At 49.4% G+C, this 23,678-nt stretch overlaps 1 protein-coding gene across 3 annotated transcripts in view; it reads right to left on the bottom strand.

Moving 5' to 3' along the window:
• Positions 1–1,116: 1,116 nt before the first annotated feature.
• The window catches only part of IGF1R (insulin like growth factor 1 receptor), a 307,863-nt gene continuing 285,301 nt past the window's right edge, over positions 1,117–23,678 (bottom strand). For all 3 annotated transcript variants that reach the window (XM_067756101.1, XM_067756082.1, XM_067756091.1), the window contains 3 exons: positions 23,026–23,155; positions 16,606–16,740; positions 1,117–8,378 (listed from right to left, as the gene is read on the bottom strand). In XM_067756101.1, coding sequence (XP_067612202.1) covers positions 7,997–8,378; positions 16,606–16,740; positions 23,026–23,155 — 647 coding nt within the window. In that variant the 3' untranslated portion in view covers positions 1,117–7,996. The remainder of the gene's footprint in view (positions 8,379–16,605; positions 16,741–23,025; positions 23,156–23,678) is intronic.

The following is a 23,678-nucleotide window of genomic DNA, read 5'->3' as shown; positions in this document are numbered from 1 at the left end:
CCCTGCTGGATTGTGGCCTTAAGCAGTGGCATGGTGGGGAGAGGGTCTAACACTTCTAAAGACCCAGCACCTTCATCCTCAGAAGAAACTGCAGCTCCTCTGGCTGAGGACAGGTGCAGACTGCGCCTCCACAGCCTGGAAGCATGGCATCACCCACCGGGGAAGGTGGGAATCCTGCTGGGCTCCTGTGTCCTCCCCACTAGAGCCCAGACACCCACCCAAGCCTCAGAAATGAGCCTGTTAGTCATTGGTCATCTAGTAAGGGTCCCCCGAGTGCCAGGCACTCCGTGACAATGGTAAGCAAAACCCCGGGGCAATGCCAAGCTTGAGAGTCCCCTCTTTTTTGTTTTTAGGTCCAAGTATTTGAGACTCACCAGGTCTTTAGTAAGCATGGCCTTTCATTTACTTCTGCTGCCTACACCTTGCTAATTAGCGCTTTGTCCAGTAGCCTGATTTTATTACTGGAGTATAATTTCCCATGATCAAAGTTTAATGAATGATGAGCTTGTCTTCCTGATGTGTCTCAGGTTTGATTCTAGAACATGTACAGCTTGTTTCCTTAGAACATGTATTCACACTTCCTACCATAACCATTTCCCCTGGCAAAGATAACGATGCCCAGATTGTAGAGTCCCTGGGGCAGGCCAAGTTCGCTGGCTGGAAAGTAACTAACATTTCTGAGCAGCGCCAGGGAGCTGCACCCTGTGTGCGTGTCTATGGCCTCACCTGCGCCCTCTGAGGAGGTGACCGACAAGGACATGAAAATGTGCAGAAAGTCCTTTGCCCCAGAGTCACCCAGATCAAACCTGCCCTGACTTATGTCGGCAGAAAAGTCTACACATCATTCAAAAATCAAGTACAGATTTCTATATTTTATGTATTCAAATGTTCTTCTGGCTGATTTAATGGAGTGAGAAACAGAATAGCTTCCCTGTTCACCAGCAATTTGCATGCTGAGAAGGTTCAGCTGTCAGAAATAGAGCGAAGCCTTCATGCAGAACACCTCCCAGCGATATGTGTGAACACACATGCCACACGTAGCTCAGCTTCCCTGCTCAGAAGTGTGGTGATTCTTCCAGAAGGGGTGGAGGGTGGGGCAAAATCAGAGACCAAAAATGCATACGGAATTCTTTTATTTAACTTAAACCATGTAGTACTTTAACTACTAGAAAAAAGCAGAGTAAGAGAAACTAAAGTTGCCTTAGCTTCAGCCATTCAAAATAGACAGTTTCTTTTTTTTCCATAAAGAATCCAGAGTATATCGCAGTAACAGGAATAAATTCTTACAACAGAATATACAAAAAAACCTTTTGAAATTTTTTTCATCTACTGATTTTTTATATAAACAGAGGAATTTTTTTAGGAATAATTTATACACAGAAAGTCATTTTATGTAACAAATTGGCCATGTTATTACCTTTTTTTTTTTTTTACTTTTTTTTAAAAACTTTTTTTTTTATTTAAACAAGAAAACTCAGAAAATGCATTATTTGCGATGCATCCATTCCATCGCGCCTTCTGGTTTGATTTTTTTTTTTTTTTTTGTCCCAGAGGTAGACAAACTCTGGCAAACCTCTCACCTCAACCTCACTGGCTTAGAAAGCAGACAGGTGTTTTTGCCAAGCATCTACTCCACCTGTGGATGTGTCTGTGCAACGCCAAACATCCAAATGAAAAGTTGCAAACAAAACCCAAATTGTTTCTGGATCTTTCTCCCATGTAGAGCAAAACACCCAAATGTTGCCAATGATGGGGATTTTGTGGGGTTGTGTTGACATGGCCAATAACCCATTGGGAGCTAGAGGAAATGGAGTCAAACTTAAAAAAATCTGGTGTGTGTATAGTTTTTATTAAAAAGAATTTGTTTTGTACTGAAAAAAAATCTATGTTCGGTGTTCTGCCTTAAATAAAAATAAATAGGGTCTCTTCCTTATTATAGCAAAGCATTAATCATGATATGAGGCATGTAAGCAAATGGCCTGCGTGCACCAGAATTACCATCTTTTGTGTGATAAGTCTGTATGCTGTGCTCACTGTGAAAACCATTAGCTACGCAACGGAGTCCTTCCATCTCAAGGCATTGTATAACAGTACAACTACCAAACCGACCCAACCAGGTGCCGAAGGTGCCATGGCACCACTGGGCTGCAACACCTCTGCTCTTTCCTTGGCCAGTGAGGTTCTTTCAGTCTGTTAAAGTAGCTACACTCCAAAGGGAAATGACCAGTAAAAGATGATCCCCTGCCCAACCAGAGGGTTCTGGAAGACCAAGATACTGAAGATACAGAACTACTTCTTAAATCATCATCATTCCTTTGTTATAAACTAGGGCACAAAACATGGGGGGAAAGAGGGTGAACTACGGCTTGGGTCAGGGAAAAATCCTTTTTTGGCATATTGTAAAGCTAGCTAGTAAACAGGTGTCCTAAAAAAATGGATCACAAACACACATTTGCACACACAGAGAAAAAAAGTGTCTTTAAATTATTCTCAGCAATTATAAACTACAAACATTTTATAAAATTATTCTATGTTCTTACAAAAATGCAATGAAACATTTAATTAGTTCTTGTAAACCAGATCTTCGTCAACTGACTACCCGTAATCTACTGGACTTAAGAGCCCTATTGAAAACGCTAATGAGTGACTAATTACAACGATGTTTACCAGAAAGATGTGGACACACACAAACATGGACATACAGATGAGTGATCATTATGTTCTTGCAGAAACAAAATAAAACAAAACCCTAAAGTCATGCCCCAGAACTGACACCTGACGGGTGAGATGCAGTTTGCGTTCTTGGAACAATTTGACTGAACTCCGCAGTAACAGTTTCCAAAGTAGGATGTTAGGTTTATCTGTTGAAACCAAATGCCCATGGATGACTGTTGAGCCTTGATGTGGTCTGATACCTTCAGAAACCATCAAGTTCCAAGCACAGCCCACACTTCTTCCAAGCCCTGTACCTTCTGCTCGTGCTTCCTCTCTCCACGTCATTCATGATCCCTGTTAGAATGGTTTCCTGCTGCCTTATCATTCCACCATCAAGGAGTGTTCATCTGCTTTTTCTCTAAATGACCAACTAGTCATCTAAGCTGCAGGCCAAAAACGAAACCCTCTGGCCTGTCCAAGGTCTGTATCTTCAGCATCTCTGGCAACAGAGGTTCAATCTAAACAACATCCTCTCTTGAAGTTCTCATTGGTACCACCAACTATGTCAGAGTGGAGTAAGAAAGTTTGATTTTCATCACTGGTTCTTAAAGAGTGGATCTCTGGTCCATATCTCCCAATGCTGCTTAGCCCAGGAAATGAAAAGACAGCCAACAAACACAAAAGTACCATTAACAAAAGAACAAACCCCAAACCTTAAATGCATTACTGGGACTGCTGGAATGGGCCAAGGCATACCATGGAGCTTTACTGTCAACTGGAGGGCGCCTGTGTTTTCAAAAGGAGTTGCCTTTGACACTGTCTGGCTGGAGGACCCAACAGTGACAGCTGAGGACCTTGGACCAAGCATCCTAGCCTTCTCACTGATCTAAGTGTGACCTTGCCATAACAGCGGCCTGCATCCCGTGCAGCCACCTGCCAGCAGAGGTGGGCTGCTGAGAAAGAGGTTTTGGTGGAACAAACTGGCCTAGAATTTGGCGTCATACTTGGCTCTTACATCTGTTATCCCAACTGAAACACACCACTTCATGCCAAGCATTTTGCCATTTAGTTCCACAATAACCATTTTTTCTATCATTGAAATGTTGTTCCAAGTCATAAGAAACAGGCTGGAAGGAAAGGCCAGTGTCGGCCATGAACACGGTCTTCTATCTTCCAAGGGGGAAGCACATTCCAACTGTGTCAAAAGTCAGGACATCCTCTAAGGGAGTCCTGGGGTGGTCTGGGTCTCACCCAGCTGAAGTTCAACAACGTCTCCAGAATACACCAGCTCCTGCTGCCTCAGGGAAGGGCTGTGTGTGATCATGTTTTAATGCTCACATCAGTTCAATGATGTGCCTCAGTGGTTCACGTCACTTCAAGCACTGTGAGCTGCTGTCAGGAGGCTGCATGGAGAATGCCACAACTCAGCTTAAGTTATTTGGAGCATACAAAGGAGGAAACCAAGAAGAGGTGGGAAAATCAGCATAAAATTAGGCTAGAACTGTGGATAGATGATGCCTTGGTATAGTTAAGGTGGGTGGTTTGGTCCAGTAAAATGACTGCACCATCACACAAGCAAAATTTTCTTTTATTTAAGTGTTTCTGAAGCATTTGTTATGATGGGCACTATACTGTTAGTGTTTTCTTTCTACTTAAAAGGAAAACCACTTACGTAAAACAAAAAGTGACACCAACAACTCGGACAGTTTAAACAAAACCCTTATAACCAGCTGAATGATCTGTAGAAATCCAGTTGTGGAAACCGGTAGGTATGTGCAAAAGAGAGGAGAGGCCACTATTCCAAGGGGTCACCTACAGTGTGGAAGCGGGAAACCCTGATCAAACATTATTTCTCAATGACCTTAAGATCCCAGGGGACTTGGGAAAGAGGAGGGGTGCTCTAGCAGGAGGGAAGAGCTCCTGAGTGTAACTGCAGTCCTGGGACTGTAAAGGAGCCGCCACACTTTGGGAGACGCCCACTGCGTTTCCCAGAAAAAACGCTAGTGCCTGTGAGAGCAGCTGCTGGAGGGGGTGCGCCGTCCACCCCGTGAACTGCGGGATGAGGGGGTGAGGCACAGCCCCAGCGGGGGCACGGCGCCCACCGCTGGCCCCTTCCAGCCCGAAGGTTTGGTACGTCTTTGTTTGCCCCTGGGGAGGAGGTGAGGGTGAGGTTGAGAGAACTGCCCGGAGAGGGAGAAGGGGGCTCTTCTCCGTACATTCCACATGAGACTGGCCGTCAGGTCAGGAACCCGGAGCGGGCTTTTGGCGCCCAAACGGCTGCACGAGGGGCTGAGCCGGCCTAGCCGGAAGCCCAGCACCCACCCTACGGCCACAGGGACAACGGGGGCCCTAAGGAGACACCACCTGACCCCGGCCCCAGCACTGCCTGTCCTCAAGACCTGGAAACCACTGCTGTTCCCTGTCCGCCACCCAATCTGCACCAAGTAGCTGGTTTCCAAGACAACTGGGCCGGGCCCCTCTCCACCTCTTGGGATACCGAGTCAGGAGAACAACAGAAGCGACGCAAAATGAGACGTCGCAGAAAAAGGAGAGCTGTTCGAAATGAGTGGAGAGGTGAGCTAGTGTTGCTTTGACCCCGGAATACAGCCTGGCCTCTCCCTGCGTCACCTGGTGTGTACGGCCTGTGGTGTGGATGAGGTTACCAGTATCAACGGCATATTGTCAGGTGCTGAGAAATGTGAGATGTATTCTTTTTATATATACACATATAAAAAATAAGAGTGAGGTAGATAAATGTTTGGAAAAAAACCCAACAAAAACCCAAAAACTGTCCCGTCTTACACACACACACACACACACACACACACACACACAAAAACCCTTTTCTCAGTATTTAAATTCATAAGGGGGCTTCTCTACAGTGATTGAAACTGGTATCACAAAATAAATTAAAAGAAAACTACATATAATACCTTCTTAATTAATTTTTTCTTTTTTTCATTTTTTTTTTAAGGGAAAAACTATGGGACAGAGACTAGAGAAAATAGTGGGACTGAAACTACTGACAAGCAAAAAAGCACTACAAACTTTCTTTTTTGTGTTTAATCTCCAGTCACAACTAGCAATCATTATGTTGTAGCTTTGTTCTTACTCATAATTTAAACATTTCCATCCCAGAAGCAACTCTTGTGCTGTCATCACTCTGGTGAGAAGTGCTAAAAACTAAACAAAACAAGAGCCCCCGGCCCCGAGGACGCGGCTTCCTGGCCGAGGAACAGCGCGCCTGCGCCAGGGCTCCTGTCCCCTGGAGGGGAGCGCCGGGCTTTGGCCCCGCGGCGCCTGCGCTTTCCCGTGCTGGCAGCGGGCTGGCCGGCACCCCGAGGATACTGCCCCTGCGCCCTACTCCCCGCTGGTGCCAGGGGGTCTCTGGGGAGTCCCTAGCTCTAAGGACAGGGAGGTCGGTCTGGAGGGTGGTGGCGGGAAGCCGCAGACGGGCCCACTGGAGCGCGCTCGGCTGCACCCCTGGCCTCAGCAGCTGTTTTCCATGGGATGGAAGGGTTAAATATCCATTAAAAACAAAATAGTAATCCAAATGCCTAGTGTCTGCAGTTAAAACTGCTGTTGTACCCAAGAATTAAAAAAATAGATATATGTGTGTCACAACCAAAACAAAGGCAAGGGAAAGAGAAGGTGAGACTTTTCAACAATGATGAATATAAACACTGAACAAGGATGTGCGAAATATTTAACCTTTTTTTTCTGACCTGAGTTTGTATCATGTCTTGCACTGTAACAGACTCAAATGCTCTGTGAGAGCAGGCTGGGGAGAGAGGGTCCAGGGCAGGCGCCCGCCTTCTCTCCACCTGCTCCCCTCACCAGCCTCGTGCCCACAGAGCCTATGGGGTAGAATAGAACTAACGGGGCAGGGGGAGTGGGGAGGGGTATGTATTTATAAAAAGGCATCAAACAGTTCATGGCAAATTATGTTATATAAGTATCAATTACTGGGAAAAGAGGAAGAAAGTCACGCACTCTAGTACAAAGCATAAGAAGTTTCTTGGAGTGAGCAGAGAGGGAAGAGGGTAGACCTGAAGGTTTTCATAGATTAAATCCACAAAGATAAAGAACAAAAAAAATAGCAGCTTTTTTTTTTTCTGTACAGACGTATAGATGAATATCTGAACCGTAAAAAAGTTATAAAAGTGACATTAAAGACGATGTGTATGCAAATGTTTCATGGTCTAACATAGAACTGTAAGACCCATGAAGAAGTCCTAGTAACAGAGAAAATGTCAACAAAGCTTAGAATGCTTGAATCCATTTACTGCTTTTCTTCGTACTGTTGTTGTGGTATTTGAATTTCTTTCCTTGCAAACTTGCATAAACAGTTGGGCTGAGTCCCTGGATACCCCTTCCCATCTGTGTTCTTGGGGGCCAGGTGGGGAGCTGGGGCGGGGACAGGAGACTGGCACGTGGACGACCTTTACTCAAAGCCTGTCTTCCAGGCTCCCGACAGGACCTGTTTCCTCCAGAATTCCTGGGGGCTAGAAGGTGTGGGTGCAGAAGGGGGAGCGGGGAAGCCATCTTCACTGAGAGGAAGTCTCATTCTGTCCAGTTCCCCCAAATAATAACCTCGTCAAAAGCAATCAGACCTGTGTGAATGTGAGACTTGAAAAGAACACCAGGGGATGATCGGATGGAGAGCATCACCAGCGTGGCTCTTAACGAGTGACTAGCTACCATGCTCGCTCAGGCCTCTGGAAACAAAAGAACAGTGCGGGGACGGTGCGGGAGAAAGTTCGGGGTTTTGGCAGAATTTGGCAGCGTTAACATGGTAACAACCTTGGATGAACGATGGCCCTTTGTAAATTTCGTATGTCCCTAAAAATGTTAAAGATACGGTTAAAAAATCCTGTCTCAACGTGTTTTATAAAGACCTATGGTGACCGGCAGGTGTGTTCAGGGGGGCCATGGAGGGACAGACGTTGCCTCAATCCAATACAAAGGGCGTCGGGCTTGCAGCAAATGTGTTTCCATCATGAAGCAGAAAGAAAGAGAAAGGTGAGAGAGAGGGAGAGAGAGACAGGGAGAGAGAGGAGACTTGATTCTCAAGTGTTCTGTTGCTATTAAGTGTTGTCATTAAGGTTCTTGAAGGCCCATGTCAGTTAAGGGTTTGGGTAGGGAAATAAAAAGCTGCTTGCATATTGAAAAAAGGAACATCCCAAATGTGTTTACTGCAGAGAAGCCGTCTCCCGTGGGCAGCAATGGCAGTTCTGAAGATCCACTGAGGTACAGGAGGCTGTGAATAGATTGTTAAAACTCTCCCCCCCACCCACCGCCGTGTGCGCACGTTACTGTTTGCACGGATCGGGATCCAGGATCAGCAGGTCGAGGACTGGGGCAGAGGCAAGGCCCGCTCCTTCTTGCGGCCCCCGTTCATGTGCGCATAAGGCTGTCTCTCGTCGAAGCTGGCTCGAAGGACCAGCACACCAGGGCCCGGACCGTTCTCGGCCTTGTGTCCTGAGTGTCTGTCGGGCAGTGGCAGGGAGGACGAGGATGCCGAGGGGTCCAAGGGGACACTCTCCATGTTCTCCGGCTCTAGGTCCAGCTCCTCTGGCTCAGGTGGCTTGTTCTCCTCGCTGTAGTAGAAGGAGACCTCCCGGAAGCTGGGCTCCATCTCGTCCTTGATGCTGCTGATGATTTCCAGGAAGGAAGGCCTCATCTTGGGGTTGTACTGCCAGCACATGCGCATCAGTTCAAACCTGAGGGGAAGATAGACAGAGATGGGCCCAGCCTAGAAGGGGGCCGCGGCCGAGCAGCCCTGTGGCTACTTGCTGTGGCTTCCCCACCTACATGTGTACAGCAAGTGTGCCAAAGCAGTTCTGCTGCCTGTCTGGGCCTCTGGCTTTCTATCTTGATGGCGCAAGTAGCCTCCAGCTTCTCCTGACTTAACGTCCACCAGTGCAGTCACTTCATCCAGACCCAGGACCCTCCACAATACAAAACCCAAACTCTCACTTCCTGAGAAGGACAAATACAGGTTCCACACAAGTCTGCTATTACAGGTATTATTTACATTAAAAACAAACCAGCTTTCTATTTGAAGCATCTCTTGCAGCCACTGATGAAACATTATTTCCAGAATTAGAATGCAAGAAACCTCTGGTTTCTCACTAATAAGGCTGAGCAGTGATCACAGCTTTCCCCACAGTGATCTCGCCTTCAGTTCCACCCATGCTATTTCTACTCTTCCTCCTGGTGGCAGGGGACCACTGGCAGAGAACTGAGGACAGGCAGTGCCAGGCAGCATGGCTGCAAGACAGAAGGGGCGCACGACCCATGTCTGGCGCCAGGGCTCAGGCTGCTCACTGCATGCCCTGGGGTGGCAGAGCCGGCCTGGGAGCCCGGCTGCCCTGAACCCAGTGAGAGGCCCAGGGGGTCCCTGAGCCAGATGCCAACAAGCCAGCAGGGACAGCCTGGTGGCAGAGTCCCTGCACAGGCCTGGGGCAGGCAGAGAGGGCACCTGGGCTGCAGCCCCTGGGAAGCCCTCAGAGTCACGTGGCCACAGGGAGGAACCCGGCGTTGGGCCTGAGCCCCCAGGGCAGGAGGCTGCACCGGAAAAGCAGGGTGCTGCCAGGACAGCCAGGGAAGGCCCAGGCTCTGACGAGGCTCAGAATGGCCGCAGGAGGAGAGGTGCTTCTTATTAACCTGGAATGCAGAGTGGTCCAGCCAAGTAGACCGCTGGCGCACAAAGGAGGTGGCTGAACAAAGGTCCAGGCTGGCCAGAGTGTGGAGAAGGTTCCGAGAAGGGACTGGCCAGCAGTCCTTTCTCAGGAAGACCAAAGTGCCTTCCCTTCCACTTCTGTTCTCGCTAGAAAATTCTATTCTATGTTTTGTTTTAAAACTTCTGGCTAATGAGATCGTTTTCAATAAAAATGGCCAATGGAACTACCCACATCTAGGAAGCTCAAAGCACCCCAAACTGGCTTCTGGCCCCTGTCAGGCTGACACTTGACAGACAGAGCAACTGCCTAAGTCTGGCCCCAGGGAAAGTTCAAGTTCCAAGGAGAGAAAGCCTGTGGGGACAGGAAAACTCCCATGTCGATCCGCCAGCTACCTTGAAAGATGTGGGAAAACGGTGTCGGGTCAAGTCAGAGGGAAGAGGATGTGACCTTGAGGGAGGGTGGGAATGGGAGAGAGGCCTGCTGCCTGCTTTTGTAAATCAAGTTTTATTGGAACAGAAACACTGTTTGTTTACATATGATCTATGGCTGCTTTCAAACCACAACTACGAGTTGAACAGTTGAGATGGTTTGGCCTACAAGCCCGAAATATTTACCGTGTGGGCCTTTACAGAAAAAGCTTGTCACTCCTGCTCTAGTGGAAAAAGAATTAGACAAAACATGAAGACTGACTAGTTCTTTCCCCTCCCAACTGAATCACCTACACTAGGTCACAGCACTAACCACACGGTAGTTAATTAATGCTCTCGGTAGTGTTATGGGTGTAAATGGCTTTGCTCTTCACGAGCCTGGGAAGGTGTGTATCATAATATAGCCCCATTTTATAGATGAGGAAGTGGAAGTACCAAGAGATTAAATAATTTGTCCAAGGTTCCCAAACGAGTGAGGGTGGTGCAGGGATGGAGTTCTCGTGAATGGTGTTTTTACACTTTGAACGCCACCGACCTCGAAAGAGGAATTTTCTCTCAACCTAAACAAGAGAAACCACAGTCCTGCCTGGAGGCTCTCCCTCTCCTGGCCGTCCACCGACAGTCACAGGTGTCGTGCGGGCTTTGCAGATAAACTGGCAGCTTGTTCTTGGGTCACATGGCAAACAAGCCTCCTTCCATAACCGCCCCCGCCCCCCGCAAAGAAAAAAGGGCCATAAATACATGAAATCCCTCTCCACGGCTCGGCTGCAATTTCCTCTCTGGCCGACTGACTTATCCCTGAATAGAAGCACAGCCAGGGCCAAGGACACGTGATGTGCCCTGGCTCCGTGCCCCTTGGCCTGGGGCTGAGAAGGTGCCACCAGCAGGGGAGGCATGTGAGTGACATCAGCACAAACAAACCACGTGACACCACTTTTAAACCATTCCAGAGTCACGGCCCTTCCACTGCTGCCCATAAAAGGAAGTCTTTTTACTCTGTGGGATTCAAGACCTTGTTTACACTATCTCCACAAGAAAACTTTCCAGTAGACTTTAGAAGGATTTATGAGCTGATAAAACTCCTCTTTAAAAAAGCATGTTTTTTACAACTGGTCAGCTCCGGGGAGCTGGAGTCGTCCTTTACTGAATGCCTGCATCGGAGGCGTGCGTGCACGCAGCCTTCACCTGGGGCAGGGGCAGGGGCAGGACCAGACGGAGCTGCTGCCCTGGTGTGACCCCGGAGGCCGGGTGATGGTCTCATCCGGCTCACTGTCCCCTCCCCATCCCCGGCCCTGCTGTGTGCGGGCAGGCTGCAAGCACGGGCCAAGCGGCCTAGGGCAGCCCAGCACCTAAGCGCTGGCACAGCCTCAGTCCAGGTGAGGACTCACGACAGAGAGCCCGCATTCCAGAGAGGACCTGCAGGGCTCATTTGCGCCCGTTCCTCCCCTCCTGGCAGCCCTGAACAGCCAGGACTGTCTTATGACCACTTCTCAGCCAGTAGGGGCAGTGGGACAGGGGCCTGCCTGACCGCTCACCCCAGGCTACTCTGTTTTGGGGCAGAGATCTAAGGCAGGGCCCGTGCACCAGGGAAAAGCCCACTGCAGGCTAACTGGGCATGAGTGCCATTCCTGACTGTTTGGATCCCACGCAAGCACTGGATTCCCACAAAACTGGCCCAGAATTCCCGACAATGTGGGGGCTTTAATCAGCAACGGGGAAAACCATGTTTGAAAACTGCAAAACCACCAAAGTTTACTGAGTTTTTTCAGACTCAGCCGTGAGCTGATGACTCTCTGGGCTAAAAAGTTCAAATTCCTTTCTGAACATTGCACACTGAAGGCCTCCCTGGCAGAGGCTCTTGATGTGTCACACTGTCAAAGTCCCACCCGCAGAGAACATGGTCCATGCTCAGCGCGCACCTCTGCTCCAGCCCGTGTCCCAGCATCAGAGTCCAGTCCTTCCAGTCACCGGACTTGCTGAGGGTGCAGACCACTCCCCACAGTCCCAGCTCTGGGCTGGAGCAGTCAGCACTCACTCAGAGGGGCTCAAGGACATTGGTGGTGTGAGTATGGAGACCTGTGTGCAAGAGAAGGTTAAGGACAAGCTTTGTTGTCAATTTAAAATACGGATCCACCATTGAACCACAAGCCGAATCTGTCTCATGCCACTTGCTGATCGATTCACACTGAATCTCAGGGTTGAGACCCATGGGCCTAGACACTCTGCAGCCTGGACCATGGTACCTTTCCTCTAAAGCTGTGCACCCTGTTCCATTGAGGGGATCAGGACTGTTGGCTACTTGGGAAGAGCCAGTTTCATCTGCTCCCGGGCATCGCCGGGAAATGATGCTGAGCTGAGGTCCACCAGCAGCCACTGCATATCCGCCCCCTGTTACCCTATGGGTGCCATTCACACCTCTGGAACTGAAGCACACGACCTTTCTCCCACATGGCGGCCCACGATGGCTTTCAGGCAACTCCCGAGGGCTCAGTGACTCTCCTCTCCTCTGAGAGAAACAACAGTCCATTCTTTCATTTTTTGTAATAAAATAACCCCTCTCCCAGAACACGTCTTCCTTACCTAAGCTCATCAATAAATTCACAAGGACAATACAGACACTCCTTATAAAACTGACTTGCCTCCTTTCACTTTGTTCTTTTCTTAGAAGGGAAAAAAATTTGCTAAGGGGGTTCTAGATGGCGAGGCAGAAATGCCTCCTGAATCATACACTTAATATGCCAGAGTAACCTCTCCATGTAAATTTCCTTGTCACTCTAGGCTGGGAACAGGAGGTATGCTGCCTTTCCCATGGCAGGGGGGTTGCTTCCCAGGCATATTAAATTAATATTAAAACTCCAGTCACCTGGGTGCAGATCAAGTTCAAGAGTCCCACAAATTTCTCAGAAACAATGTTTATTCAAGTCAACGAGAAAGCTCAAAAACAGTACCTCTCCTCCCACCACCCCCAAACCACACGAACAAAGCTCACACCTGCTTTCTTGGACTGTTTCTACGCTTGCTAAAACACCACCACTTCTAGTGTTAGACTCTCTTCTGGCACCGGACATGCTCAGGCCAATTCAGTGGGCATCACTCCTCAAACTCTGTTACTTATATTTTTGCTCAGAAGGAAGGCTGTTCTTCTAATGGGCTGACAATGAATACAGTGGCTGCACTGTTCAAAGTGGAGGGCAGTCACCTGTGAGGGGGGCAGTCATCAGTAGGGTGTGGTGACTGGCCTCTGACACCCCAGTGGTCCTCATTTCCTGGTGTCCACGCCTCACATAATCTCCTTTCACATCAAATAAGGCTGCCCGTGTAGCCCATATGAGGTTGTGGACACCGTGGAGCGTAACTTCCAGGCCACAAAGAACACTGTGGCTTCTGCTCTGCTGTGGGAGCAATTGCTCTGGGGTAGGGAAGGCAAGCTCTAGGCCCGCGGGCCAAATCTGGCCAGCTGTCTAATTTTGTAAGGCCTATGAGCTAAGGATGGCTTTTATATTTGTAAATCGTTTAAAAAAAATCAAAGAAGAATAATATTTTGTGACAAAATGAAAGCTATGTGAAATTCAAATTTCAGTATCCAGAAATAAAGTTTTCTTGGAGCACGGCCACACTTGTTCCTGTGATGTCTCTGGCTGCTCTTGTACAACAGCAGAGTTGAGTAGCTGCAGTTGAGATCGTAGGGGCCCACAGAGCTGAAAATATTTACTATCTGTCCTTTTGGAGAAAAGGTTTTCTGAGCCCTGCTCTAGAAGAAGCCAGCTGCATGTCACGACGACACTCAAGCAGCATCACAGAGGAACTAAGGCCTCACGTGGCAACTGGTGGCATGAGTTCTGCATCTTGGAAGTGGATCCCAGCCCTGGTCAAGCCTTCAGATGACTGCAGCCCTGGCTGCCAGCCAGACTGTGACCTCAGGAGACCCCCGGGCAGAGCCAGCCAGCTAAGCTGCTCCTGGATCCCTGACCTCCAGAAACTCTGTGAGATAATAAATGCTTATTGTTGTCTTAAACTGTTAGGTTTCAGGTAATGTTATACTGCAATAAAAAAAAGCTGACACAGGTGGAGAGAGGGAGAGTTTCCACCAGGGGCAAGAAAATGCACTAAGTGGCCATGTGCATCTCTTCCATTTTTGGGTCCTGAAGTCTGAAGAGGCTGTACTAGGGAGTCTGTTGGTGAGGGATCCAGGATGCCCACTGCCCCCTTATGCACAGCCCTCTGAGGAGTGGAGCTTCCTGTCATGCGTGGGTGTATCCTGTGCCCCCCGTCCAGGACACATGTACATTTCCTAGTCTGGGCCCATGCTCAGATGATCAGTGGGTACCCCCCCAACACACACACACAAACACACACACACACTCACACACACACACACAGACTCACACTCTCTCATACACTCACACACTCACAGACACACACACACACACATGCACACATACACAGACTCACACTCCTACACCCACACAGACACACACACACTCGCACACATACACACACACCCTCATACACACATACACATTCTCATACACACACATACACTCACACAGACGCACTCTCACATTCAGACATACACTCTCACTCACACACACTCTCATGCACTCACACACACATACATTCTCACACACTCTCACACACACTCTCACAGACGCTCTCACACTCACACACAGACTCACACTCTTATACACTCACACACTCTCACACTCACACATACACACACACTCTGAGGCAAAGATGTTCCCTTTCCTGCAGCATTCTCTGGCCTCTTTCCTAATTCCACGCAAGCTGTCCCTGGGATAGAACAGGCTTTGGCTGAGCAAATGCTCAGAGGCAGCAGTTAAAGAGCAGGATACCCAGCTGCCGTACCCCTGAAAAAGCAGCGCAGTCAGAGTCAGGAGAACAAGTTCCACCCCCACTCCCCACCCCGCCCTCTACCTGGAGCTTAGGGATTCAGTCTTGGAAGCTACACTAAAAATGCTTTAAAAAAACCCCCCAAACCTTGGTTTATTGACAGGACAATGGTTTCTGCTTCCCAGGCTAAGGCAGTCAGATTCTAAGACAGTCCCCAAGATTCCCACCCCTGGTGTAAACGCCCTGTATGATCCCCTCACTTGAGTGGGAGGGACTTGTGAATGTGATGAGATTTCACTCCTCCATTTAGGTTTCTAATAATTGACTCTAAGTTAATCAGAAGGGAGATTACCCTGGGTGGATGTGACTTAATCAGGTAAAAAAAAAAAAAAAAAAGTCAAAAAGCAGCAGAGAGATTCTCTTGCTGGCCCTGAAGAAGAAAGCTGCTTTGGAGGCTTCCCTGGTGGTGCAGCAGTTGAGAGTCCGCCTGCCGATGCAGGGGACACGGGTTCATGCCCCGGTCCGGAAAGATCCCACATGCCGTGGAGCGGCTGGGCCCGTGAGCCATGGCCGCTGGGCCTGCGCTCCACGATGGGAGAGGCCACAGCAGTGAGAGGCCCGCGTACCGCAAAAAAAAAAAAAGAAAGCTGCTTTGTTGTGAGAAGGCCAATGGAGGGGAAGTGTGGCAAGGGCTGGGAGCTGAGAGCTAGCAAGACCCTGGGACCGCAGTCCTACAGCCACAAGGGGCTGACTCCTGCCAACAACCTGCAGGGGCCTGGGAGAGGGAGCCTCCTGAGCCTCAGATGTTCGCAGCTCGGGCTGACATCTTGATCTCAACCTCATCAGACTGAGCAGAGGAGCCAGCACTCCCATTTCCTGATCCATGGAAACCTTGGGAGACCAAATGAACAGAGCTTTCTTGGCTGTTGGGGCCGATTTCCCTGGTACCCACTCGACGTGGCATCTGACTCACATCTGTAAATCACCCCACCATGACGGGGCCCTGCCCAAGTCAGCGCTCACTCAAGGCTGGTGCACGGGTAGGTGGCAGATCTGGGTAGAGCCTTCCACACAGACATGGAGACAGCCCCACAGCTCCTCTGGGGCCCTTTCCAATGTGAGGCCAAATCTGTCCTGAAAAGCACTTCTGGAAAATTCCTGCATTGGTCTTGAAGTATTAGTGGTAGCCTACCTTCTACCTATTGGGATCCAGAAGAATCTTGAGCCCTGCCTTAATGTGCATGTCGAAAGCAAGTCCACTGCTTTCTGTACCTGTCTGCACCTGACGACCCAACCACAGCACATCTGCACATCCTCACACCTGCACACCCTCACACTTTCAGCAGCTCTGACCTCCACTGACAGAGGGGCTTCTCCTAAGAACACTGAGCAGGGAGGACCACGAGGCATCACGGACTGTTTCCTATTATCTGACAGATCTTAGGAACAGAAAGCTACATGCCAGGGCTGTGCCTGCCGGGAGGCCCCCTGACCGCCTCTAGGTCAGCACAGCCGCTGGAGGAGGCTGCTGAGAGCCTGCCACTCACAGGCCTTTTATGACTTTTGTAAACACTTAACAGGAAAGAAACATGGGGGGACCACAGGTGGTGGCAGCATCCTGGAACCGCCTGCAAAAGGAGGTCTGAGGTCACCCCCACAGGCCTGGAGGAGCCCTGCTGATGGCTGGGGAGCAGCCTGGGACTGTGGCTTAAGAGTAATCAGTGTCATGTTGCTGCATTTTTTAAAAAAAACTCTGCCTGGAGCAGACCAGCAGGGATTGCTTTGGTCAAGTATTTCACAAAGACGTTTGGCCTGAGAAACCACAATGTAAACTGCAAATCCGAACCCCAGGATTAAGGAAGATGGGGAAGGATTAAGGCACTTGCCCAAAGGGACAGGTTCTTTCCATTAGGATAAACCCTCTTCTTAACTGCTCTGGTCATCCCAGCACCCGCCGGGGCCAGAGGGACCCAGCATATACATACAGCATGTCAGGACAGTTGTCCGGCTTGTCCAGAAGGCCGCCCTCCATGACGAAGCGAAGGACTTGCTCATTGGACAGGCCCTGGTATGGCTGCTCGGCCAGCGTGGCGATCTCCCAGAGGACGACCCCGAAGGACCTACAGGGAGAAAAGAAACGTGAGGTGCTCGGAAACGGGTGGACAGAGCCAGCCCTCTCCCTTTGGGCGACTGAGCGCATGTCGGGCAGCGAGCCAGGCCCCGGGCTAAGTGTGGAACATCCATCCTCGTGTCGTTGAGTCAATGCAGCCCTGGTGGCACAGCTCTGCCAGCTGAGGGGAAGGAGTGTTCAGGGCCCTTGTACAGCCAGCGAGCACGTGATCTCCAATGGGAGCCCCAGGCAAGCTGGGTTCAGGGCCCAGCCCCAGACAGGACCCTGCAGGGCAGCGTCTCCCTAATGTGCTTTTATACCACCAGTAATCGAATGCTGGTCCCCAGGCCCGGCTGGGACAGTGATTTAGTGCAAATCCCTGGACTAAATGCAGCCTGGGACAAGCAAGCTGTTCAACAAGCTCCCCGTTTTAGAAACTTCTACCTAAGTGGTTCTCTACGCAGGAATCCCTGGTTGAGTTTTTAACTCTTAAGGATGCCTGGGCCCCCGACTGATTTCACTGGTCTGGGGTGGGGGCCTGGGCCTTGGGGTGTTGAAAAGCTCAGTGGGGATCTTACAGGTCCAGGAGGGCCCGGGGAGACGAGGGGCTCAGCCTCACAGGTGGGGGACAGAGAAGGGCGGCACTGGCTGGGGTGGGGCTCGCGCACTAGGAAGAATCCTTAGGCCCAGAGTTTAGCCAAGGTGGGGGGAAGCCGGTGGCTGAGGAACCAAGTCAGCAAGGGGAGCAGGGAGCGATTCCGCCTCGCATGCGCTTCTGCCTGTAGGTTAGAAGATCCTACTACTGGAAAACAAACTAAAATAGGTATACACATACACAGAAATTTCAGACTGAGGATGTTAAAAAAGGCAGTGCTGTAATCTGCAAAATAAAGGTGCCTTCCCAGCATACATCAGCGTCTTTCACAAATTCTCCACGGTCTATTTGCCTTTCCATTCGGTTCATTTCCGCAGATTAAAGCCTGCCGCTTGGCCAACCCGAGGGGCTTCCTGGACCTTCCAAAGGCCAGGGGTGTGGGCAAAGCCGCACTGAAAATTCTGGGGCGGCGCTTCCCGCCCAGAGCTCTGCGGATCCTGGCCAAGCCGAGCCAGGAGGGCCGCGGACTTTGTATCAGAATGTTTTACTCGATGCTTCAGCTCCTTTCCATGAACAAAAGGGTTTTGTACAAATTGATGCTGAGAGCAGATGTCAGACATAAATATTTAGAATCTTAGCCCTCAGAGGACAGACCCACCCAAGATCCTTTTGAAACTCAGTGACCAAGAAATAGTCTTGGTATTGCACGAGAGCCCTAGGAAAGTTGAAAGCCTGGAGGCCCAAATGCGGTGTTCGCAGGCCCAGCCAAGGGCAGTGGGCTCCCTCCGTCGACCTGGGCTGGGGGATCTCTGCAGACTGAATTGGCCCGGTCACCTAGGTCTCTGGCTCAGAGGCCATGGCTCCCAACTCCACCTCTGAAATGTGGTACCCAACTGACGGCAGGCCTGGCCTGAGAAATAACCTGAAAATGCGGTTTCTCCCAGCCCCACGTCCCCCTCCTGCCCCACACGTTCCTCGGCTGTGCCAGCTACTGTCAGGCGGCCAGCGCCCACCGAACGGCGCCCATGCTGACCTCTCAGCACCTACCGCCCCACTCCAAGCTCTGGGTTACTGTGGACCCTTGACCTTAATGTGTCTCAACTCTGTCTCGCCACGCTGATATTGCCAAATGTCTCCTAGGAGATGCCATCAACCCTGTGGAGAACCACTGCTAGTGTAACATCACTGAAACGAGAACCACAACTCTAGTATAAAGTCAGAAGCTCATGCGTTTAGCTTCTCTCCTAAGTGAATCAAAGAAATTCTTCAGAAATTAGAAAGTGTTTCCCAACGGGTTTGGGGCAGTCGAGGAAAAAAATATTCACTTTCTTAGAGAATGCCACTTTCCTTTGTAAAGAAGGGGAAAAAAAATCCTTTTCTTCTGTCCTGCTCAGTTCTCGGCGGGGGCTCTGTATCAAAAGACAGATTAACAAGAGAAAGGGTACAGATTTTTTTAATATAAGTTTTACACGACACAGGAGCCTTCATAAGGAAATGAAGACCCAACAAAGTAGTAAAACCTAAGCATTTTTTATATTAGTTTTGATGAAGAGCACAAAGTCATGGAAAAAGGGGGACAGGACAGAAGGATATGAGCAAAGGGTACAGTGAACTGGGGAAACCCAGCAAGACTTGTTAGTTCAGATTCCTCTTGGTGTCTTAGGAAATAAGGATGCTTCTTTCCTCCAGGGCATATAAGGGTCATAAGCCTGCTTCAGGGGAAGGTCAGAGTCCTTCCTGCAAATTCCACTTCTCGACTCCTTCAGCTTAGAAGAGTCCACATGCCAACAACAAACTCCTACAGTATAGCACGGGGAACTATATTCAATAGCACCCTGAGGTCATCCTTCCCACACCTCCTCAGATAACCCCCACAGCTTGCCCGTGCAGGCTCAGACCTGCCCAAAGGTCTGCTCCTCTCCTTTCGTCCCCCCAGCACATCCTCAGTGCAGATGGTCCCCCTTGCCTGGCCTGCAGGACACCTCCTTTTTGGCACCAACATCTCACTCAGAGGAGCTTCACACTCTAGCTAACGTGAACTTCTTAAAACACGGCTCTAAGTCACTCTCCGGCTCAGAAGCCTCTCCTCACAGAAACTGCAGAATTAGTCCCAAACCCCTAACAAAACAGCCAAGGCCTCACTTGAGCTCTCTTCAGCCTAACTCCCTTGAGGAAGTCCCACCATCCTCTACACGAACTAAGCACTTCCCACCACCGTGGTTTCCCCCAGTGTTCCCACCGCCAAGAGCCCACTTCCTCACTGTTCGGAAGGTGAAAGTCCATACTTCAGGGTGCCCCACGACTTCCGCTCTTCGGGGAAGGGGTCTGTGATCCCAGCCTGTCAGGGTCGCTTCCTGTTCTCTATAAGACTTCATCCCTCAGGGACAAGGACCATGTCTGTAGGCACCCTGGTTCTTGCACACGCTGAGCACTGTGCCGGGGCCACGCCAGGTCCTCACGATCACACACATGAAAGAACACAGAAGGTGACAGAGCCGGCTCTCCACAAAGGCTTTCCCTGGAGTGACTCTGGTTTGATGTCAGTGTCACCTGTCTGTGAGGGCCACTTAGTGCTGGCATCCGGGCATCCTTCCCAGGACATGACTAGCTGAGTTCAACCATTTTTCTGCCCCAAGGTATGGAGGCTAAAGCATCTCTAACCAACACCAACGTGCCTCCCTGTCATCAGGAGTTGTCACAGGGGCCATTTAAACATCTACTGAGGGGCTTCCCTGGTGGCGCAGTGGCCTGCCGATGCAGGGGACACGGGTTCATGCCCCGGTCCGGGAAGATCCCACACATGCCGCGGAGCGGCTGGGCCCGTGAGCCATGGCCGCTGAGCCTGCACATCCGGAGCCTGTGCTCTGCAACGGGAGAGGCCACAACAGTGAGAGGCCCGCGTACCACAAAAAAACAAAACAAAACAAAACAAAAACATCTACTGAGGTTCTGCAGACATCCCCAAACAGACCTTACCTCACAGATGGAGCAGCTGAAGTCCACAGATACCCCATGGTTTGACCAAGGCCACACAGCCAGAGACGCTGAGAAAGATGCAACACCTGCATGCTTTTCCGAGCAGGTCATTTACAAGGTGGCACTGGCATTTAATGCCTCATGCAAAACCAAGCTTTGAATTTTATGGATTTAATCTTTAAACATTAGATAAATGCCTTTGTGTGAAGTCTTTTCTAATTTCGAGCATTGGGGCTGTTTTCCCAAGTAAGGGACAACTTGGTGTGAGACTCACTTCAATTCCAGTGCTGGTTAAAGTCAGCATTCAATAATTATACCTCCTCATACAAGGACGGGATCTGTCAATGTCCCACCCACCAGCAAATCGAAACCTACAGAGATATCCACATTACCAGCTGATGTGAATTCACCACTGAAGAACCAAATAACTCTAGGAGGGAGCAACCAGCCCTGGATATTTGTGGCCATTTGGAAAGCTTCTCAGTAAGTCAAGAAATGAAGACTGTTGTAGGGTGATTCAGTTGCCCAGGAAGGAAACACACCTTCAAGCCATGGATTTCCCCCTCCCCAGTCCTGTGCCTGGTTCCCTCCATGCCTGGAGGGCACACCTGTGTCTTCTAACCCAAAGGAACCATTTGCAGGGACACAGTGCTACAGGAGAGCTATAGGAGGTACCAGGACAGTGCCCAAGGGCCTGGGAATAATGTCTCCAAGGATATCTCCAAGGATATAGGAATAATGTCTCCAAGGAAAACCTAAAGATGTTCCACCTAGAGAAAAGAGACCATTTCCTTGTGACTCCAAGGCCCGTCTTATCAAAAACAGCAGGTTGTGCAACCGTGCTACAGAGAAGGGCCAGCGGGGTGTCAGCAAGAGGCCGACTTAAGCATAGCATGAGAAAGACCTGCAAAACCCAAGGATGTCTTAAGGATTAGGGCTGTCTGTCTTTATGAGAGAGGAATTAGCAGTCCCTGGAAATATGTGAGCAGAAGCTCAAAAACCAGCTGTCAAAGACGCTGTAGATGGGGTGTGGGGACGGGTCCTGACCTCAGAATATCTTCTGATCCTAAAATTCTAGGGTATCTTCTGCAAAGTCAAATACAATTCTTTGTATTTCTTTCTAGACTTTAACTATTTAGGGGTGACTGTTTTGTACCATTGAATATACTCAAAAATGATTTTCATTCCTTCAAGAGGGAGCACTTTAGATCCTGGGGACCTAAGAAGCCTTCCATATTCTCCATTGTCCTAGCCTACCCACCTTACCAGTGTTATCCTCAAAGGCTATGTTAAAAAAAAAAAAAAAACTAAAGCACTGTCAAAGCCTGAACATGGAATGGAATGAATATGAAATCCCTACTCTTGTTTATATATATTTTTTCTTACTGGTTCATAATGTCTATGTCATCAAATGGGAGAAAAATGGCAATGAACACCCTTTACTGCTGCTTGTTGCAACTGCTGCTAACCAGAATTTGGTAAACTTAGCCTGTGAGATATTAACAACTCTAGTTTTATCTTCCTGCCCTGCCTCTGTTTTCCCTGGCTCTCGTGGTTTTCTATTTTACTGCACTGTAAGCTGACCTCAAAGTTGTTGGAAGCATGGATCCTAGAATAAACAGATGCGGGTGTGGGCCCAGGCCTGTCCTCTCCCCATCATCTTGATATCTAAAAATGGTGTCGAACACTTTGATTTGACTGTGAAGAGGGAACCATCTTGAATAGGCTGATTGAAAAACAGATCTCACACTTGAGCTCAAGAAGAAATCATGCTTTGCTGGGTCATATTCAAATGCTATTTCCAATTCGCACCTGTCTTCAAAATAGGATCCAAGGCCCTTGATCCCAAGGTTCACGAGGTTAAAAAAAAAATGATGTCGGTCACTATTTAAATAGCTCCTCTATGTGCTCATCCCTACAGCTGGAGTAAACAACTACCATTTCTGTAACCCACCAGCAACGGGATCTCCTGAGAGGACAGCCAAGAAACTAGCTGACGTTCTAGAAGGTAGACGTGCCAGGGCCTTCGCCTGCCAAGAACCTCAATCGTATTTCAGAAACTGACCACCTCTCCGCAATGTTGCTGAGGAGCCGCAATAAACAATACTATCAAAAGGCCTCTGCATCCGCAGCTGATGCATCTTCTACCCCAAGATACGTCCATGACTAAGGGAGACATTTTGCTTTCCACACCATCCCTGGGTCAACAACGATAGGTGCCCATTGGAAGAGGACAGACAGCTGATGGAAACAATAGGAAAACACATCAAGACTCATAAGCATTGGGTCTAAAATAAGCAGCATCTGCAATCTGAAGGTTTAATTAGGTGAAGCAACCACCTCCCCAAACACACACATACGCACACATGTGCGCACACACACGTCGCATCTATTTATTGCGAAAGAAAATGAGAGAAGGCAGGTGGGGAAGAAGCAGAAAGAAGTAAAACTTTCTGGCTTGTCCCCATACCCTAGCCCCTGGTGGTGTGTCTCCAGGCCTCCCAACCACTCGGTGAGCAGCTAAGCATTGAAAGAAATGTTGGTCCCACAAATTCTTTGAATCCCACAAGTGCCCACTGACAACAGGAACACGTCAGTGATGAGGGGGTGGCCCCCATCACACTTAGTCAAAGCCGGAAACGGGTAACAATGAACAGAAAACAGGAGGAAAGGAAAGGACTCGTGGGGGCCGGGGGCTGGCGTTACAGGAAAGGTCTCTCGTACCAGACGTCAGAGTGCGTGGTGAAGACTCCATCCTTGAGGGACTCGGGGGACATCCAGCGCACGGGCAGCAGCCCCTTCCCTCCCTTCCGGTAATAGTCGGTCTCATAGATGTCTCTCGTCATCCCAAAATCTGTGAGGAGGAGAGAAGGCATGAGAGTTACCCCATGTGAGTAATGTTGGGGGAGAAGCGAAGAGGCACAGTGACGTCTCAGAGGGTCCTGTGCCCACAGCCAAGTCCAAGGGGAAACCGGCTTTAGGTAGGCCGATATCCATGCTGCCACCTGATGAGGCAGAAACCGTAGGGGAGGACCGGTGAGTCACATGACAAGCAAATGCCCAGAAATCTCTGCCTTTAAATATATTTACAATGTGATTCTTTTAAGAAGGTAGTTCCCTCATTGCATTTAAAATGAGAGGCATCTTACAAATTATCAGGACCCATAGTTTATCAGGAAAATATGTACTGAGTAGAGCAAAGGTCATTTGTATGTGGTTTAAAAACATGATCAAATAGCCAGGAGCATGTTGACTTTTATTTACTTAGTAACACTGCCTCATTATCAGAGGAAAGAAAGTAGTTTCACCATCTAATAAGGGGGAAAATATTGAGAGGACCAATTCACGATGAAAAAAGTACACAGTAAGATGCCTAA

This window comes from Pseudorca crassidens, chromosome 1 (genome assembly GCF_039906515.1).
Source record: "Pseudorca crassidens isolate mPseCra1 chromosome 1, mPseCra1.hap1, whole genome shotgun sequence".
In the NCBI taxonomy this organism is placed as follows: domain Eukaryota; kingdom Metazoa; phylum Chordata; class Mammalia; order Artiodactyla; family Delphinidae; genus Pseudorca; species Pseudorca crassidens.
The sequence above is the reverse complement of the archived record's forward strand: the minus strand, read 5'-3'. Positions and strand labels throughout refer to the sequence as shown.